The 18,890-nt window shown below is 39.2% G+C and overlaps 1 protein-coding gene and 1 long non-coding RNA gene across 6 annotated transcripts in view; both read right to left on the bottom strand.

Annotated features, from left to right (window-relative positions):
* The window catches only part of LOC113915014 (membrane-spanning 4-domains subfamily A member 15-like), a 67,691-nt gene extending 64,562 nt beyond the window's left edge, over window positions 1–3,129 (bottom strand). For 3 of the 5 annotated variants that reach the window (XR_003517570.2, XM_027580690.2, XM_027580689.2), the window contains exons 1-2: window positions 3,045–3,129; window positions 1,302–1,355 (exon numbers count right to left, since the gene is read on the bottom strand). Coding sequence is in view for 2 of the 5 variants with exons in the window: in XM_027580690.2 (XP_027436491.1) it covers window positions 1,302–1,349 (48 nt within the window). In the remaining 3 variants the exon portion in view is untranslated. Of the gene's footprint in view, window positions 1–276; window positions 367–1,301; window positions 1,356–1,652; window positions 1,776–3,044 lie in introns of those variants that run through there. The other 2 variants (XR_003517572.2, XR_003517571.1) reach the window with 2 other exon arrangements.
* Window positions 3,130–3,242: 113 nt separating this feature from the next.
* On the bottom strand, window positions 3,243–8,361 carry LOC113915015. Its single transcript, XR_003517573.1, has 3 exons — window positions 8,224–8,361; window positions 4,117–4,236; window positions 3,243–3,361 (listed from the first exon to the last, which is right to left on the bottom strand). It is a non-coding gene; the product is annotated as an uncharacterized LOC113915015 (long non-coding RNA).
* Window positions 8,362–18,890: the final 10,529 nt, after the last annotated feature.

Below are 18,890 nucleotides of genomic sequence, written 5' to 3'. Positions count from 1 at the left end.
TGGAGGTAAGAGTGGGGCTATAGTTTTTCCTATGGTGTGTTTGGCTAGAGTAGGGCAGTTATTGTCTAAAAGTTTTCTGCTTTTCTAGGCTGTCCTTTTCTTGGATCTATGATGGGGGCTTTTTTTTTTTTTTTTTTTCTTTTTGCCTGTGCTTATTAGTGTTTCTGGTTATAGGCTTTGTGAGCACTCAGTTTTGGATAAAGCAAAAAACCAAAAACCAAAAACCCACCAAACCAAAAAAAAAAAAAAAAATCACAAAAGACCCAGGAAACTCACCACCATATCATTCCTTGGATTCCAAGGTCCCTAACTCTTCTGCCTCCTCTGTACCTTTCAGAGTCGTCTTATATTTGTCCAAAGTTTTAGCTGTAATTAGTGATAGAAATAGGGAGAAGCGCATCTACTTCAACTTGTCCGGAACTGGAAGTTGGAGTTTTATTGAATGAAATGAGACTTGAACCCTTGGGTAATGGTAGATTTCATTAGAAGGGTAGTAATGTGGCCAGTAACAGACCTTTTATTCTCAGACACACTTCAACTATTTCTTCTCAATACCCAGACCAGATAAGTGGGAAAGGGGGTTAGGAATCAAAATCTTTAATATCATAATATTGGGAATGAGGAGAGGAAATTTTGGGTTCATTGCTTTCTTATGTAAAGTTTTAGTTCAATTCTACAGAGGATTGGGTAGATCTTACATAAGTGAAGGCAATAATAGACGTGAGATGTTGGGAATATCCTTGGACCAAGGTTTAATCCTGTTGGTTTGATTCCTAACCTGGCTCTTATCACCCAGCAATACAGGTAGATAATGCAAAAGGATATAACCTGCTAACATTTGATGGGAGCTGATTGGGAAACAGTGGCATGTCTGGCGGATGAAGTCAAGAACATAGTACCATTATGATCACTGTCCACAAAGCTTTATGTCTGCACCTTCTGAATATAGTTTCCACAATCTGACCATCTCATTTGGGACCATGTTATCATTAGCTTAGCGTGAAATAATTTATAGATGCCCAAAAGGGATTTTCTACCCATTTCCAGACTCAGAGTATATTTTCTGGGAGTATGATGAGGTTGTGATGGCTTGGGGTTATTTAAATGTAGTTGATAGATTAATAATCTCTGCTTTATTTAACTTTAGCCTGACATACAGTTTATCTGATCAGGCTGCATGTGGAAAATGCAGGTATTACATAACTCTTAACTCTCCTCCATTTGGAAAGGTCATAATAGAGGTGGTTAAAGTCTCATTAGTCTGTAGTAATTTACTTGTTCAAGTAGCATTTAGTTCTTACCCCCAACAATCTTGTTTCCTCTCTTATCCACAGATGATGTCTTGGCATTTTTCACTAAAGATACAGAAGAGAAATGAAAGGATAAATGTGTTTCTCTTTGTAGGAAAATATGAGGACAAATTAATATTAATTATTTTCTTGGGTACGATACTTAAAATCAAGAGGAAAATCTACTTCTAGAGCTGCTGATTTTTGTAGTCCCCTGAGAGATGTTTTTCATCAAACCATCAACTTGAAAAAAAATCCAATAATTATTTCTCAAATAGCTTTATTCATTTGTCATCCTTAACTTGGACTGTAGCAAACTATATGGGGTGGCTGCTCCGATCCATCAATCCCTCTAGAAATTACCCATATCACCGCATTCATGAGGTCTGGGAAATTGGACTTCTGTTTGCTGTGCTTTATTCTCTTACTCCATGCTATTTCTTTCCAAATTAAAATCTGGTGGAGGGGCACCTGACTGACAGAATCCATTCACATGCCTTTATCGCCTGCAAGGGAAACTGAGAAATAAAGTGTCATATATTCTATTTTGGAAAGGTGGCTTCACAAGGTAGGGACCTACAAAAATGTAGGAGGGATGTTCAATAGATAAGCCAATTAAAACTCATAGATATCTATTATTAAAATTGTGGATAACCTTTGAGATTTCTGTAGAACTCCTATCAGTCCTCCCTAAAATGCATATTTAATATGCATGAGAATATTAGAGAATTTTTCCTGATTGGGCCGAAGGTGAACATCTAACTCAAATTGGGTCCATAATGGGTTGTTTGAGCTGGTCTCCTAATGAGATCTAAAACCTTGGGAGCTATGGTTTGTCATGCTCCACCGTAATGGACAAAATGGTAGAGAAGGTGAGTTTTGAGTGTGAGATGAACAGAAAAGACACTCAACGACATGAAGACAGGGAGAAGGAGCAGAACTTCCTGAATTTCTGATGGCTTTCAATTTTCTCCTTCCAGTTTCTTTTGGAAAACTGACTGACTTCTTGCCCTTATACTGTGTAAACATATCTGTTCATATGTTACAATAGTTATATCTTCATTTTGCTAAAACTAGTAAGAGAGAGTTTCTGATTCTTGCAATACAAGTCTTATTATTATTATTATATTATTATTATTTAATGGCCTTGTCTTCAAACTTTCCTCACATGGCTTTGAGAATCTGCTCTCCAGAATCTCCAATGTCTGAGGGCTCTTCTTTTTTTCTTCAACCTCTTGTCTATAACCATACCTTAAGTCCAAGACCTGTCTTCAAATTTCTCACTTACAAACTTTTCCTTCCATTTACATAAACCTGCAAATCTTACAGTTTGAGTTGCCCCCCCCGCCCCCGAGATGGACTATGGACACTTGAAACTCAGAAAATGTGGAAAGGTATAGTGGAAAGAATCAAGCTGAAGTTCAAATTTTGTCCTTCACCAGTTACTACGTGGCTTTGCCCATATCATTCATTCTTTCAAAGATTGTTTTCTCAGCAGCAAAAACAAAACAAAACAAAACAACCCAAACCCCAAAACCAAACCAAAACAAAAAAAAAAAACCCAAGCCAAAAAAACCCTGTAGGATCGTGCTGGGGAGTGAATAAGAGAAACTGGCACAACACTGAAACTCAAACAAGAACTAGCACTGGGAACGCCTTTCAGAGTGGTCTGCACCAACCACCACGGATCTCTGCGGTCACTTGATCACAGGGCTAGAGGGGCGTGATCGCACAGGTGGCGCCCTTATGCCCTACCTTTCCGCTCCTCCCGGAGTCCTGGCCGCAGCGCTTGCCCAGTGGGCACCCCTTCTTCAGCGGCGCACCTCATCCCCCCTCGCGCGGATCCAACGCCGCGGTTGTGGTCAAGAGCGTGGCAGGGCGGCGCGGGGCGCCAGGAGCCCCGCGCCGCCACCCGCGAGCTGGGGGCAGCCAAGTTCTGCTGAGTGCAGGCTCCCAAAACACTGGCTGGGCATGAGATGGGGAGCGGAGAGGGCACAGACTAAGCCTTTCCCGCTGGTGTTAGCATGGCATCCTGACGACGGATCTGGGCTGCTCCTGATTTCCCTGGCGGGCTGGGCAGAGACATCTCCATCAAACAAATATCCTCCTCTCCACTTTTCTGCTAGGTTAGCGTCAGCAAAAGTCCTTTCTACTTTTATTTTCCGCACAGCGTAGAGGAAAGAGTCCTGGTCAGCAAACCTGGGTTTTGGTCCTTAACTCTCCTTTTTATTAGATACATGAATGCCTGGGCAAAATATTTCTCTTCCCTGTTCTTCAGATTGTTTCTCTGCACAATGAGATAATCTGTGTTCGGTGTACCTCCCACATTCACACTAATTTACTTTGAAAACCGAAATCAGGTTATACAAGTTTAAAATTTGCCGTAATCAGTTCCTGAACACTAAGATGTTAGATGGGATCATGACCTGAACTGAAGGCAGACCCCTAACCTTCTGAGCCACCCAGGTGCCCTAGAACATTTTTTCTTAAACAAATCACTGAACACTCAGTGTAAGGGCACTATGTCTGACACATAGTAGAAATAAATAAATGAATCAAAGGTCATCCACTCAAATTCTCTTGGTTTATACTGAGTCCCAGCTTATGAGAATAAATGCTTTGCTTTGATGGCTAACTAAAGGGAACCTTAAGACAGGGAGCGGAATAAACGTTTTTTGAGGCTTTAGGTATCAGATGTTTTACACATTGTATATTTTATTGAGCAAATTATTTGTTAAGCATCACTGTGAGTCAGGTACTATTCCACATATTGGGGCTAAAGCAGTGAAGAGAATACATGTACGTCCCTAAACCTCACGGGGCTTACCTTGGAGGTGGGTATGGTTGGAGGAGACAAATACCAGTGTTAAGAAGTCAGGGAAATGAATATGACTCAGCATAGGAGACGAAAAGCATGGCCACCAAAGGACCTGAAGCGCTCTGGAATCTGATGAAGAAAATGCAAAATTATGGTAAAAGCCTCCCAGATGGTCAGTTAAGATGAGCACTGAGCATTGGTCATTAGATTTTGCAATATGAAGATTCCTGTCGTCATTGGCAAGAGTAGTTTTAGGGGAAAGTGGAGGCCAAACTAACGAATGGATTCAAGAGAGAATAACAGGAGATAATTGGGGAATAGTCAATACAGACAGTTCTTCTGAGTTTTGTTTTTAAGGGAAGGAAAGAGTGGGGTTATAGTAGAGGCAGAGAGGGTCAAGAGATTTTTTGTTTTGTTTTGTTTTACATAGGAGAGAGAATTACACATTTATATGTTGGTAGGGGTAATCCAGAAGAGAGGGAAAAACTGAAGTCATCAGCTGAGCTGAGGGCACAGTGGGAAGTCTTTTGACTGTGTCCCCCGGAATCTGCCCTCTAGTGTGCACAGACCCCTGTACATTCTCCACCACTTTCTGTACCTTCTTGGCCTGAAACCTAGTTTTCCTTTGAGGATAATACATTTTTTTTGAACATTTGCTCACTCTCTAGAACCATGGATCCTTGGGTAGGGAGAATGAGGAATGCGTTTTCTATGAATTCTGCTGAAACTTTGAGACCCACACTGTTCAGCGCAAAAACCACTAGTCACATGAGGCAATTAGACATTTCAAATGGAGTCTGAGTTGACATGTGTTTTAAGTGTAAAGTGCACACCAAATTTTGAAGACTTGATACGCTAAAAAGAATGTCAAAAGGATAAATATTTTTGACATATTGGGCTAATGAAATTTATTATTAAAATTAATCTCATTTGTTTCTGTTTATTTTCTTAGTGTGGCTACTAGAAAATTTAAAATTGCACATGTGGCTCATATTATACTTCTACTGGATAGCGCTGTTCTAGACCTTTTTACTGTCTTATAAACCTCTTCCCTTTCAGCTCTTATCATCTTCTTAATGTCTTTACATTAACATAAAATCCTAACAACTTAACAAGGCCAAAGAAGTACTGCGTTAGCTGGCTCTGTCTATCCTTCCAACTCCATCCTTAATCACCTTCCTTTTTGATTAATGAGTTCTAACCACACCATCCTCTTAAATCAGCCAATTCTTTCCACTTCTCAGACTTCCTTCTATCTCCTCCTTCCTTCTATTTCACTAGTCTTCTGACTTTAAAAATGGTTGGCTCAACTTTTTCCTGCTGGTTTCAACCTAAAAATCACATTCTTAGAAAAGCATTTATTTATTATCTAAAACAGTGCCCACTATACACCCCACCTCTCTTCCCATCATCCTGCTGATTTCTTAAAAAGCACTTCCTAAAATTCTTTCTCTTTTTTAAAACTTATGTATCATTTATCTTCTTTATTTTTCTTATTTTCTTTTTTTTCCCAGATTTTATTTATTTATTTGTCAGAGTGAGAGAGAGCGCACAAGCAGGGGAAGTGGCAGGCAGGGGGAGAAGCAACTCTCTGCTGAGCAGGGAGCCCGACATGGGGCTTGATCCCAGGACCCTGGGATCATGACCTGAGCCGAAGACAGACACTTAACCAACTGAGCCACCCAGGCATCCCTCATTTATCTTCTTTAGCTCCATTAGAGTAGGGGTTTTGTTTGTCTTGTTTACACCCAGTGTCTAAAACAAGGGCAGATGCCTAAATCTATGCTAAATGAACATAAGCAATAAAAATGGGTTATATGTATGATAACATAGGAATATTTAATTTTTTAGTCAAAATAGTACAAATGTGGCTTGGCAGTATTAGAAACTATAAGTGTTAATTGTAGGGATTAGAAATAAGTGATTAAGTTATCTTAATTTAATTAAGAGTTATTATGGTTAAAACAACTGTGGGGTTTTTTGTTTGTTTACCACTGTGTCTCTTCTTTAGTTTCCAACATTTGGTTCACTCCTAGTTCTCTTTGGACTCTTGTGGACTCCTTTTCCTGCCCTTATATTTTGGTCTTAAATGATATTCTTCCCTAGGGTCCCTTCTATTTTCATTTTCTTCAGAAATCACAATTAGAAAGATATAGAGCTGAACTTAACAATTTAGTTTACAAACTTTAACGGGTTTTATTTATTTGACTAATTCTGTGATTTGGTTTTTTAACTCTGAGGGCCTTTTTGAGGGCCTTTACAGGGGTCTGAGGATCTCTAAGATATCATCTGGCCACTACTTTGTGAAGTTTTATGCCTGGTTTCTTGTGGACATTTGGACTGCTGGACCTGCGCTTCTCCATGGGACATGCTCAGCATGGAGCCTGATGCGGGGCTTGATCCTACAACCCTGAGATCATGACCTGAGCTGAAATCAAGAGTCAGACACTTAACAGACAGAGCCACACAAATGCCCAGGACCAAGATTTCAGTGTGCCTTTAATCCTGTGCCTGGTGATGGCGTGCCAAATGTCCTTGGTCCCAGGGGAATATATATCAAATAAAGCAGATCTGAGACAGATAATCATACCTACCTACCTCTATTGTCTCAGGAGAGTGAAGATATAGAAAACAAACTTCTAATTTATTCACAGTTTTGTATGGGGAGGTGGTTTTTTCTTTTTAACATTCAATTATAAGCCAAATAAGCAAACAAATAAAACAACAAAGTACTCATTTACCTCAGGATTTTTCAACTTTCTAGAAAACTCTGTAGAGTGAAATTTTCAGTTTTCCAATTATATCAATATATTAGCCCTTCATAGTGGGTTTATGTCCTGATTTACCAGAGAGAAATGAAATACTGACTCTAGCAGTCATAGATGATTAAAAGGTTGATTTTATGTCCAGTAAAACTTTGTGCTCACTCCAAGATGCTGAATAGGAATAAAATACTGTTCCATAGCTTGAAAAGAAAAATGTATTATGTATATAAATCTTTAAAAATACTGGGGCGTCTGAACATAACAATAAAAAAATTTAAAAAAAAAATACTGGGGCGTCTGGATGGCTCAGCTGGTTAAGCATCTGACTCTTGGTTTCGGCTCAGGTTATGACCTCATGGGTCCTGAGGTTGAGCCCCAAGTAAGGCTCCATGCTCAGCAGGGAGTCTGCTTGGAGATTCTCTCCCTCTGCTCCTTCCCCCACGTGCTCTCTCTCTCTCTCTCTCAATTAAATAAATAAATCTTTAAAAAATATATATATAAATACTTATTTTAAAGTATATAATAATGCAAAATTATAGAAAGTTTATAAAAGAGGAAAAACACCCATAATAGCATGATGATTTTATGAATTATTCATATCAGTATCTTTAGTCAGTTAAAATTTATTATTTTTCTTTTTTTAAGATTTTATTTATTTTAGAGATAGAGATAAAGATAGATAGATAGAAAGAGAGTGCAAGTAGGGGGAGGAGCAGAGGGAAGAGGGACAAGCAGACTGCCTGAGCACAGATCCTGACTCGGGGCTTGATCCCACAACCCTGAGATCATGACCTGAGCCGAAATCAAGAGTCGGATGATTAACCAGCTGAGCCACTCAGGTGCCCCAGTTAAAATTTATTATTAATAGGTATTATATAGTATGTGAGATTTAAACTTAAAAATATGCCACAGGGTGTTTGGTGTATCAGACCTGAAAATAATAATTTTCAGCAGAGTGAACTGTTAATCATTTCTCTGTGTAAGTGGATACAAAACGTTATTTTGGAGTGTTAATCTTTTTGGATTCTTCTCTGACCCCATATGTGGTTCTACAGATTTCAGGAAATTCGCATCCAACATACACAGGGAAAAACATAACAGAACATTTCTGAGGGGGGCATGGAGAGGACTTGACAAAAGATGCCTTTCCTGGTACTTATTGGGATGTACAGGTAGCTGTTGAGCAGATAAGGTGAGAGAATTTGCATAGAGGGCAAAGGATATCTGAGGAGAAAGGAACTAAGATGGTAACACATTTCCTTTGAACCACAGTTATTAGAACCTCCCTGGGGGACTGACATGGTCCCAAATTAGGTGTGCTCTCAGGAAAGGGCATGACAGGGGAACTCACCAGGAAGGAAGGTATCTGGATGGTGTCTTTGGGCTTAACGGAAAGGTACAAGAGTTCTTCGAGGCCTCCCTGTACTATGTGGGACTAGTTTTCCAGAGTCACCAATTGATGCCATAGGTTGACATTTGCCGTCTTCAATCAGAGGGACTGAAATTAAAAAAAAATTAACGTTAAAATATATTAAAAATTCACATTCATAAATGTGAAATAAATTTAAATAACTAAATAATAAAATGATTTGTTAAGTTTGCACTTCTGAAGTTATCTAAGCTTAAAGCTACCTTTTAGGACACTATAAATTGAAATACCTTCTCCTAGTCTGTGGCTTGCCCTTCCATATTTTTTTTGTTCTTTAAATTTTTTATTGTTATGTTAATCACCATACATTACATCATTAGTTTTTGATGTAGTGTTCCATGATTCATCGTTTCTGCATAACACCCAGTGCTCCACGCAGAACGTGCCGTCTTTAATACCCATCACCAGGCTAACCCATTCCCCCACGCCTCTCCTCTCTAGAATCCTCAATTTGTTTTTCAGAGTCCATCATCTCTCATGGTTCGTCTCCCCCTCTGATTTCTCCCCCTTCATTCTTCCCCTCCTACTATCTTTTTTTTTTTCTTAACATATATTGCATTATTTGTTTCAGAGGTACAGATCTGTGATTCAACAGTCTTGCACAATTCACAGCACTCACCATAGCACATACCCTCCCCAATGTCTATCACCCAGCCACCCCATCCCTCCCACCCCACCCCCACTCCAGCAACCCTCAGTTTGTTTCCTGAGATTAAGAATTCCTCATATCAGTGAGGTCATATGATACATGTCTTTCTCTGATTGACTTATTTCGCTCAGCATAACATCCTCCAGTTCCATCCACGTCGTTGCAAATGGCAAGATCTCATTCCTTTTGATGGCTGCATAATATTCCATTGTGTATATATACCACTTCTTCTTTATCCATTCCTCTGTCGATGGACATCTTGGCTCTTTCCACAGTTTGGTTATTGTGGACATTGCTGCTATGAACATCGGGGTGCACGTACCCCTTCGGATACCTACATTTGTATCTTTGGGGTAAATACCCAGTACTGCAATTGCTGGATCATATGGTAGCTCTATTTTCAACTTTTTAAGGAACCTCCATACTGTTTTCCAGAGTAGTTGCACCAGCTTGCATTCCCACCAACAGTGTAGGAGGGTTCCCCTTTCTCTGCATCCCCTCCAATATCTCTCGTTTCCTGACTTGTTAATTTTAGCCATTCTGCCTGGTGTGAGGTGGTATGTCATTGAGGTTTTGATTTGGATTTCCTGATGCTGAGCGGTGTTGAGCACTTTTTCATATGTCTATTGGCCATTTGGATGTCTTCTTTGGAAAAATGTCTGTTCATGGCTTCTGCCCATTTCTTGATTGGATTATTTGTTCTTTGGGTGTTGAGTTTGATAAGTTCTTTATAGATTTTTGGGTAGTAGCCCTTTATCTGATATGTCATTTGCAAATATCTTCTCCCATTCTGTTGGCTTGTCTTTTGGTTTTGTTGACTGTTTCTTTCACTGTGCAAAAGGTTTTTATCTTGATGAAATCCCAATAGTTCATTTTTGCCCTTGTTTTCCTTTCCTTTGGCGATGTTTCTAGGAAGAAGTTGCTGCGGCTGAGGTCGAAGAGGTTGCTGCCTGTGTTCTCCTTTAGGATTTGATGGACTCCTGTCTCACATTTAGGTCTTTCAACCATTTGGAGTCTATTTTTGTGTGTGGTGTAAGGAAATGGTCCAGTTTCATTCTTCTGCATGTGGCTGTCCAATTTTCCCAACACCATTGATTGAAGAGACTGTCTTTTTTCCATTGGACATTCCTTTCTGCTTTGTCAAAGATTAGTTGACCATAGAGTTGAGGGTCCATTTCTGGGCTCTCTATTCTGTTCCATTGATCTATGTGTCTGTTTTTGTGCCAGTACCATACTGTCTTGATGATGACAGCTTTGTAATAGAGCTGGAAGTCCGGAATTGTGATGCCACCAGCTTTGCTTTTCTTTTTCAAAATTCCTCTGGCTATTCAGAGTCTTTTCTGGTTCCATACAAATTTTAGGATTATTTGTTCTATTTCTTTGAAAAAGTAGATGGTATTTTGATGGGGATTGCATTGAATGTGTAGATTGCTCTAGGTAGCACTGACATCTTCACAATATTTGTTCTTCCAATCCATGAGCATGGAACGTTTTTCCATTTCTTTGTGTCTTCCTCAATTTCTTTCATGAGTATTTTATAGTTTTCTGAGTACAGATCCTTTGCCTCTTTGTTTAGATTTATCCCTAGGTATCTTATGGTTTTGGGTGCAATTGTAAATGGGATCGACTCCTTAATTTCTCTTTCTTCTGTCTTGTTGTTGGTGTATAGGAATGCCACTGATTTCTGTACATTGATTTTATATCCTGCCATTTTACTGAATTCCTGTATGAGTTCTAGCAGTTTTGGGGTGGAGTCTTTTGGGTTTTCCAGATAAAGTATCATATCATCTGCAAAGAGGGAAAGTTTGACTTCTTCTTTGCTGATTTGGATGCCTTTGATTTCTTTTTGTTGTCTGATTGCTGTGGCTAGGACTTCTAATACTATGTTGAATAGCAGTGGTGATAGTGGACATCCCTGCAATGTTCCTGACCTCAGGGGGAAACCTCTCAGTTTTTCCCCATTGAGAATATTTGCTGTAGGTTTTTCATAGATGGCTTTTATGTGATTGAGGTATGTACCCTCTATCCCTATACTTTGAAGAGTTTTGATCAAGAAAGGATGCTGTACTTTGTCAAATGCTTTTTCTGCATCTATTGAGAGGATCATATGGTTCTTGTTCTTTCTTTTGTTAATGTATTGTATCACGTTGATTGTTTTGCGGATGTTGAACCAACCTTGCAGCCCAGGGATAAATCCCACTTGGTCGTGGTGAATAATCCTTTTAATGTACTGTTGGATCCTATTGGCTAGTATTTTGGTGAGAATTTTTGCATCCATGTTCATCAAGGATATTGGTCTGTAATTCTCCTTTTTGATGGGGTCTTTGTCTGGTTTGGGGATCAAGGTAATGGCCTCATAAAACGAGTTTGGAAGTTTTCCTTCCATTTTTATTTTTTGGAACAGTTTCAGGAGAATAGGTATTAATTCTTCTTTAAATGTCTGATAGAATTCCCCTGGGAAGCCATCTGGCCTTGAGCTTTTATTTGTTGGGGGATTTTTTTATTACTGCTTCAGTTTCCTTAGTGGTTATAGGTCTGTTCAGGTTTTCTATTCCTTCCTGGTTCAGTTTTGATGGTTGATAGATCTCTAGGAATGCATCCATTTCTTCCAGGTTATCTAATTCGCTGGCATACAGTTGCTCATAATATGTTCTTATAATTGTTTGTATTTCTTTGGTGTTGGTTGTGATCTCTCCTCTTTCATTCATGATTTTGTTGATTTGGGTCGTTTCTCTTTTCTTTTTGATAAGTCTGGCCAGGGGTTTATCAATCTTGTTAATTCTTTCAAAGAACCAGTTCCTAGTTTCGTTGATCTGTTCTACTGTTCTTTTGGTTTCTATTTCATTGATTTCTGCTCTGATCTTTATTATTTCTCTTCTCCTGCTGAGTTTAGGCTTTATTTGCTGTTTTTTCTCTAGCTCCTTTAGGTGTAGGGTTAGGTTGTGTATTTGAGAACTTTCTTGTCTCTTGAGAAAGGCTTGTATTGCTATATACTTTCCTCTTAGGACTGCCTTTGCTGCATCCCAAAGATTTTGAACAGTTGTGTTGTCATTTTCATTTATTTCCATGAATTTTTTTAATTCTTCTTTAATTTCCTGGTTGACCCATTCATTCTTTAGTAGGCTGCTCTTTAGCCTCCATGTATTTAAGTTCTTTCTGACTTTCCTCTTTTGATTGAGTTCTAGTTTCGAAGCATTGTGGTCTGAAAATATGCAGGGAATAATCCCAATCTTTTAGTACTGGCTGAGACCTGATTTGTGACCTAGGATGTGATCTATTCTGGAGAATGTTCCATGGGCACTAGAGAAGAATGTGTATTCTGTTGCTTTGGGATGGAATGTTCTGAATATATCTGTGAAGGTCATTTGGTCCAGGGTGTCATTTAAAGTCTTTATTTCCTTGTTGATCTTTTGCTTAGATGATCTGTCCATTTCAGTCAGGGTGGTGTTAAAGTCCCCCACTATTATTGTATTATTGTCAATGTGTTTCTTTGCTTTTGATATTAATTGCCTTATATAATTGGCTGCTCCCACATTAGGGGCATAGATATTTACAATTGTTAGATCTTCTTGTTGGATAGACCCTTTAACTAGGATATAATGTCCTTCCTCATCTCTTATTACAGTCTTTGTTTTAAAATCTAATTTGTCTGATATAAGGATTGCCACCCCAGCTTTCTTTTGGTGTCCATTAGCATGGTAAATAGTTTTCAACACCCTCACTTTCAATCTGGGGGTGCCTTTGGGTCTAAAATGAGTCTCTTGCAGACAGCGTATCGATGGGTCTTGTTTTTTAATCCAATCTGATAGCCTGTGTCTTTTGATTGGGGCATTTAGCCCATTTACATTCAGGGTAACAATGAAAGATGTGAATTTAGTGCCATTGTATTGCCTGTAAGGTTACTGTTACTGTATATTGTCTGTGTTCCTTTCTGGTCTATGCTGCTTTTAGGCTCTCTCTTTGCTTAGAGGACCCCTTTCAATATTTCTTGTAGGGCTGGTTTCGTGTTTGCAAATTCCTTTAGTTTTTGTTTGTCCTGGAAGCTTTTTATCTCTCCTTCAATTTTCTATGAGAGCCTAGCTGGATATAGTATTCTTGGCTGCATATTTTTCTCGTTTAGTGCTCTGAAGATATCATGCCAGTCCTTTCTGGCCTGCCAGGTCTCTGTGGTTAGGTCTGTTGCCAATCTAATGTTTCTACCATTATAGGCTACATATCTCTTCTACCAAGCTGCTTTCAGGATTTTCTCTTTGTCTCTGAGACTCGTAAGTTTTGCTATTAGATGTTGGGGTGTTGACCTATTTTTATTGATTTTGAGAGGGGTTCTCTGTGCCTCCTGGATTTTGATGCCTGTTTCCTTCCCCACATTAGGGAAGTTCTCCGTTGTAATTTGCTCCAATATACCTTCTGCCCCTCTCTCTCTTTCTTCTTCTTCTGGGATCCCAATTATTCGAATGCTGTTTTGTCTTACGGTATTGCTTATCTCTCGAATTCTGCCCTCGTGATCCAGTAGTTGTTTATCTCTCTTTTTCTCGGCTTATTTTCCATCATTTGGTCTTCTATATCGCTGATTCTCTCTTCTGCCTCATTTATCCTACCAGTTAGTGCCCCCAGTTTTGATTGCACCTCATTAATAGCCTTTTTGATTTTGACTTGGTTAGATTTTAGTTCTTTTATTTCTCCAGAGAGGGTTTCTCTAATAACTTCCATGCTTTTTTCAAGCCCAGCTAGTACCTTTAAAATCATGATTCTGAACTCTAGGTCCAACATCGTACTATGTCTGTATTGAGTAGGTCCCTGGCAGACGGTACTACCTCTTGTTTTTTTTTGTTGAGGTGATTTTTCCGTCTTGTTATTTTGTCCAGAGGAGAATAGATGACTGAGAGAACAAAATGCTAACAGGGTACAACGTCCCAGAAAATATACTCTAAACAAATCAGAAAAGACCTGAAACCAGGGGAAAAGAAAGGGAAAGAAAGAAAAAAGAAAGAGAGAGAGAAAAAGAAAAAGATACAAACAAACAAAAACAGAACAAAACAAAAAAAGAAACAGAATATAATCAAATATGATCAGGCTGGTGCATAGATCAGTGCCACACACTAGATTTTGGGTGTATTTTGGTCTATTAGAAGAAAGTGCCTCCCAAAATTTTAAAGAAAGAAAAACTTATATATGTACAAAATAAGGGTTGATACAATGAAGGGATGGAATATGACTGTACAGATGAAAATTATAAAAAATTTTATAAAAGGAATTGATAAGTTGTTTGAAAAAAGAAATTAGACGATTTAAAAAAAAAGAAAGAAAGAAAAAAAAAGGGGAGACAATGTGATCAGGCAGGAGACTAGAACAAAGCTATATACTAGAGATTTAGGGTTTATTTTGATCTATTAGGGGAAACTGTATCTCAAAATTTTAAAGAGAGAATAACTTATATATATGCCAAAAATAAGGGTAACTACTATGAATGGATAGACTATGACTCTAAAAATGAAAAATAAAAATGTTTTTTAAAAAAGGGATTGATAAGATGTTGGTTGAAAAAGGGAAAAAGAAAAGTTAAAAAAAAGTTAAAAAATTTAACTTGGAAAGACTAAAGAATCATGGTAAAAAAGCCATGAATTCTATATGCAGTATTCCCCCTAGTGCTGGAGTTCTGCCATTGTCATCAATCGGTAAAACTTGGTCTGGATGGCTGTTCTTGCTGATCTTCTGGGGAGGGGCCTGTTGCCATGGTTCCCAAATATCTTTGCCGGAGGTGGAATTGCCCCGCCCTTGGCGGGTCCCGGCTAAGTAATCTGCTTGGGTTTTGCTCTTGGGAGCTTTTGTTCCCTGCAAGCTTTCCGTACAGCTTTGGAGGATGAGAGGGAAAACGGCGGCCCTCCCAATCTCCACCCTGGAGAAGCTGAGAACTCGGGGCCCGCTCCTCAGTGCGCCCCCAGAGAAAAGCAGTCACTCCCATCTCCCCGGTCTCTGGCCGCACTGCGCTCACCCAGCCTGTGACCGAGCATTTCTATCTCTGCCACCCGACCCCGTGTGGAGTCTCCAAACCCAGTACGCTCCTGCGCCGCTCCTCCCGGGGGAGGAAGGGGAGTCTCCCCGGATCTGCGGCTTGTTGGGTCCCTGCTGGAGGAGCAGTAGCCCGACTGTGTCGCTGATCATGGTTTATGGCAACCCTGAGCTGAGAGCCCGTGCCTTGGCTCCGTCTCTGCAGCCAGCTTCCCCCTCCGATACCTGGGAGCTCTGCCGCACTCAGGCACCCCCGGTCTTTCTGTGACCCTGAGGGTCCTGAGACTTCACTGTCCTGCGAGGGTTCCACTCCCCCCCCCCCCCCCCCCCCCCCCCCCCCCCCCCCCCCCCCCCCCCCCCCCCCCCCCCCCCCCCCCCCCCCCCCGCTTAGCCACTGAAGCGACATCCCTCAGCGGAGCAGACTTCTAAAAGTTCCGATTTGTGCTCCGCGGCTCTATCACTTGCCAGTAGCAGCCAGCAGAGGCCCCCAACCCGTCTGTCCTTCCGAATATCGCCTCGGATTCACTTCTCCGCACATCCTACCTTCCAGAAAGTGGTCGCTTTTCTGTTGAGAGTTGTTGCTATTCTTTTCTTTGATCTCTTATTGAGTTCGTAGGTGTTCAGAATGGTTTGATCCCTATCCAGCTGAATTCCTGAGACCAGACGAAATCCAGGTCTCCTACTCCTCTGCCATCTTGCTCCGCCCCCTTGCCTTTCCATTTTTTGAATAGTGTATTTTGTTGAACAGATGTTCCTAATTTTAATGTATACCATTTTATCAATTTTATCAATATTTTTCCCATGGTCAGTGCTTTCTGTATTTAAGAAATCTCTACTTGCCTCAAGGTCATGAGGATATTCACCTATTTAAAATCTAAAAGCTTATTGTATTATCTTTTTAAAAAATTGTGGTAAAATATACATAATATGAAATTCATCAGTTAAACCATTTGCAAGTGTACAATTCAGTGGCATTAAGTACATCCACAATGCTATATACACATGACCACTATCTATAAGCCTAAACTTTTTCATCATAAACACTGTATCCATTAAAATATAACTTCCCCTCTTCTCTCCTTCTAGTACCTGGTAACTTCAGCTTTCTGCCTTTATGATTTTGACTATGCTAGGTACCTCATGTAATTGGAATCATACATTACTTATCCTTCTATGTCTGATTTATTAACTGTGTATAATGTTCTCAAGGTTCATTCATGATGTAGCATGGATCAGAATTTCATCCCTTTGTAAAACTAAATGCTATTTCATTGACTGTAGAGATCACATGTTGTTTAACCATTCATCTGTTGATGAATATTTATTTTTATTTTTTAAAGATTTTATTTATTTATTTGACAGAGAGAGTGAGAGCACAAGCAGGGGGAGCAGCAGAGGGAGAGGAAGAAGCAGGCCCCCTTCTGAGCAGGGAGCCTGATGTGGGACTTGATCCCAGGATACTGGGATCATGACCTGAGCCGAAGGCAGATGCTTAACCATCTGAGCCACCCAGCGCCCTGATGAATATTTACATTGTTCCCACCTTTTGCCTATTGTGAATAATGTTGCTGTGGACATTGGTTTACAAGTATCTGTTTGAGCCCCTGTATTCAATGCCTTGGAATATAGATCTAGAAGTGGAATTGCTGGAATGTATGGTAATGCTATGTTTAACTCTTTGTTTAATTCCACTGCTTTCCAGAGACTACAACATTTTGTATTGCCACTGGCAAAGCACAAGAGTTCCAACTTTCTACATACCCATCAACATTTGTATTTTATTTATTTATTTTAAATAATAGGCATCCTAGGGTGTGTGAAGTGATATCTCATTGTGGTTTGGCTTTGCATTTTCCTAATGATTAATGATGTTAAGCATAGTTGCATGTGCTTATTCGCCATTTGTACCTCTTTGGAGAAATGTTTATTCAGGTCTTTTGCCCATTATTGGATGTTTTGTTGTTGAGTTGGAGTTTTTATACATTCTGGATATTAATCCCTTGTCATATATATGACTAGCAAATATTTTCTCCCATTTGGTAGGTTGTTTGTTCACCTTTTTGATTGTGTCTTTTGATCCACAAAAGCTTTTAATTTTGATGAAGTTCAATTTATCTGCCTTTTCTTTTGTTGCTCATGCTTTTGGTGTCATATGCGTGAAATTGTTGAAAAAATCCAATGTCATGAAAATTTTCCCCGATTTTTTTTTTCCTAAGAATTTTATAGTTTTAGCTCTTAAGCTTAGGTCTTTGGTCTATCTTGAATTAATTTTTGTGTATGTATATAAGGCAAGGGTCCAATTTCATTCTTTTGCATATGAATATCCAGCTTTCCCAGCACCATTTGTTGAAAAAACTGTCCTGTCCCCATTGGATGGTCTTGGCACTTTTGTCAAAAATCAGGTGGCCAAATATGTGAAGATTTATTTCTGGTCATCCTATTCTATTCCATCAATAGATGTCTATCTTTGTGCAAGTACAATGCTGTTTTTATTCCTAAGCTGAAATGGCACAAAGCAAAGAAGCAATTACCATTCACTTATGTGGAACAAATTTTGAAAGTTCCCAGACCCCCAAAATAACCTCTTAGGCTTTTCTGATACCATAGGATACATCTTGCTAATGGATGCACGAGATAAATTGAGATAAAGCACAGATGCTCAGAGACACAATTCAGTTATGGCAGCTTGATGCTGAGATGCTGAGTATAGTTCTCTAGGGAAGGAGCTTGGCAGAGCTATGTTTGCAGCTTAGGATGCACAATGTCTCTATAATGGCTTGCTGCAAAACAAACGCTAAGCATTATTTTCACTTTTTGTCCGTTTTTGTTAAAGCAAAAATCTTCTTTGGATTTCTTTCAGTTAGTGAAAACAGGCATTAATGCACGTCTTTTTTCTTCTTTCTTTTTGTAGGTCTTTTGTAAAAGTGAAGTGACACAACACAAACTTTTGAAAAGTGTGTGTGGGGGGGCGCCTGGGTGGCTCAGTTGGTTAAGCGACTGCCTTCGGCTCAGGTCATGATCCTGGAGTCCCGGGATCGAGTTCCGCATCGGGCTCCCTGCTCAGTGGGGAGTCTGCTTCTCCCTCTGACCCTCTTCCCTCTCGTGCTCTCTATCTCTCATTCTCTCTCTCACAAATAAATAAAATCTTTAAAAAAAAAGAAAAAGATAAGTGTGGGGGGGATACATGCATAATTTTGTAATATAATTTAAAATCAGAAAGTGTAATGCTTCCACTTTGTTATTTTTTTCTCAAGATTGCTTTGGCTATTTGTGGTCTTTTGTGGTTCCATACAAATTTTAGGATATTTTTTTCTATTTCTTAGAAAAAGAAATACCATTGGAATTTTAATGGCTTGCAATGAATCTGTAGATCCCTTTAGGTAGTATGGATATTTAAACACTATTAATTCTTCCTTCCAGGAACATGGAGTATCTTTTCATTTATTTGCACCTTCTTCAGTTTATTTCATCAATGTGCTAAAGTATTCAGTGTACAAATCTTTCGCCACCTTGGTTAAATTTCTTCCTAAGTATTTTATTATTTTTGATGCTATTGTAAATGAGATTCTTTTATTTCTCTTTCAGTTAGCTTATTGTTAATGTGTAAAAATGCAATGATATTATGTTGATTTTGTATCCTTCAACTTTACTGAATTCATTTATTAGTTCTAAGAGATTTTGTGGAAACTTTAGGGTTTTCTACTTATAATACCATGTCATATGCAAACAGAGATGATTTTACTTCTTTTCTGATTTGGATGTCTTTTATTTCTTTTTCTTGCCTAATTGCTTAGGCTAGGACTTGAAGTTCTATGTTGAATGGAAATGGCAAGAATGAGCATCCTTATATTGTTTTTGATCTAGAGGAAAAGATTTCAGCTTTTCAACATTGAGTATGATGTTAACTGTGGGTTTGTCAAATACCTTTATT

The sequence above is a fragment of the Zalophus californianus genome, chromosome 11 (assembly GCF_009762305.2).
Source record: "Zalophus californianus isolate mZalCal1 chromosome 11, mZalCal1.pri.v2, whole genome shotgun sequence".
NCBI classification, from domain to species: Eukaryota; Metazoa; Chordata; class Mammalia; order Carnivora; family Otariidae; genus Zalophus; species Zalophus californianus.
This window is presented reverse-complemented; position numbering and strand designations above follow the sequence as displayed.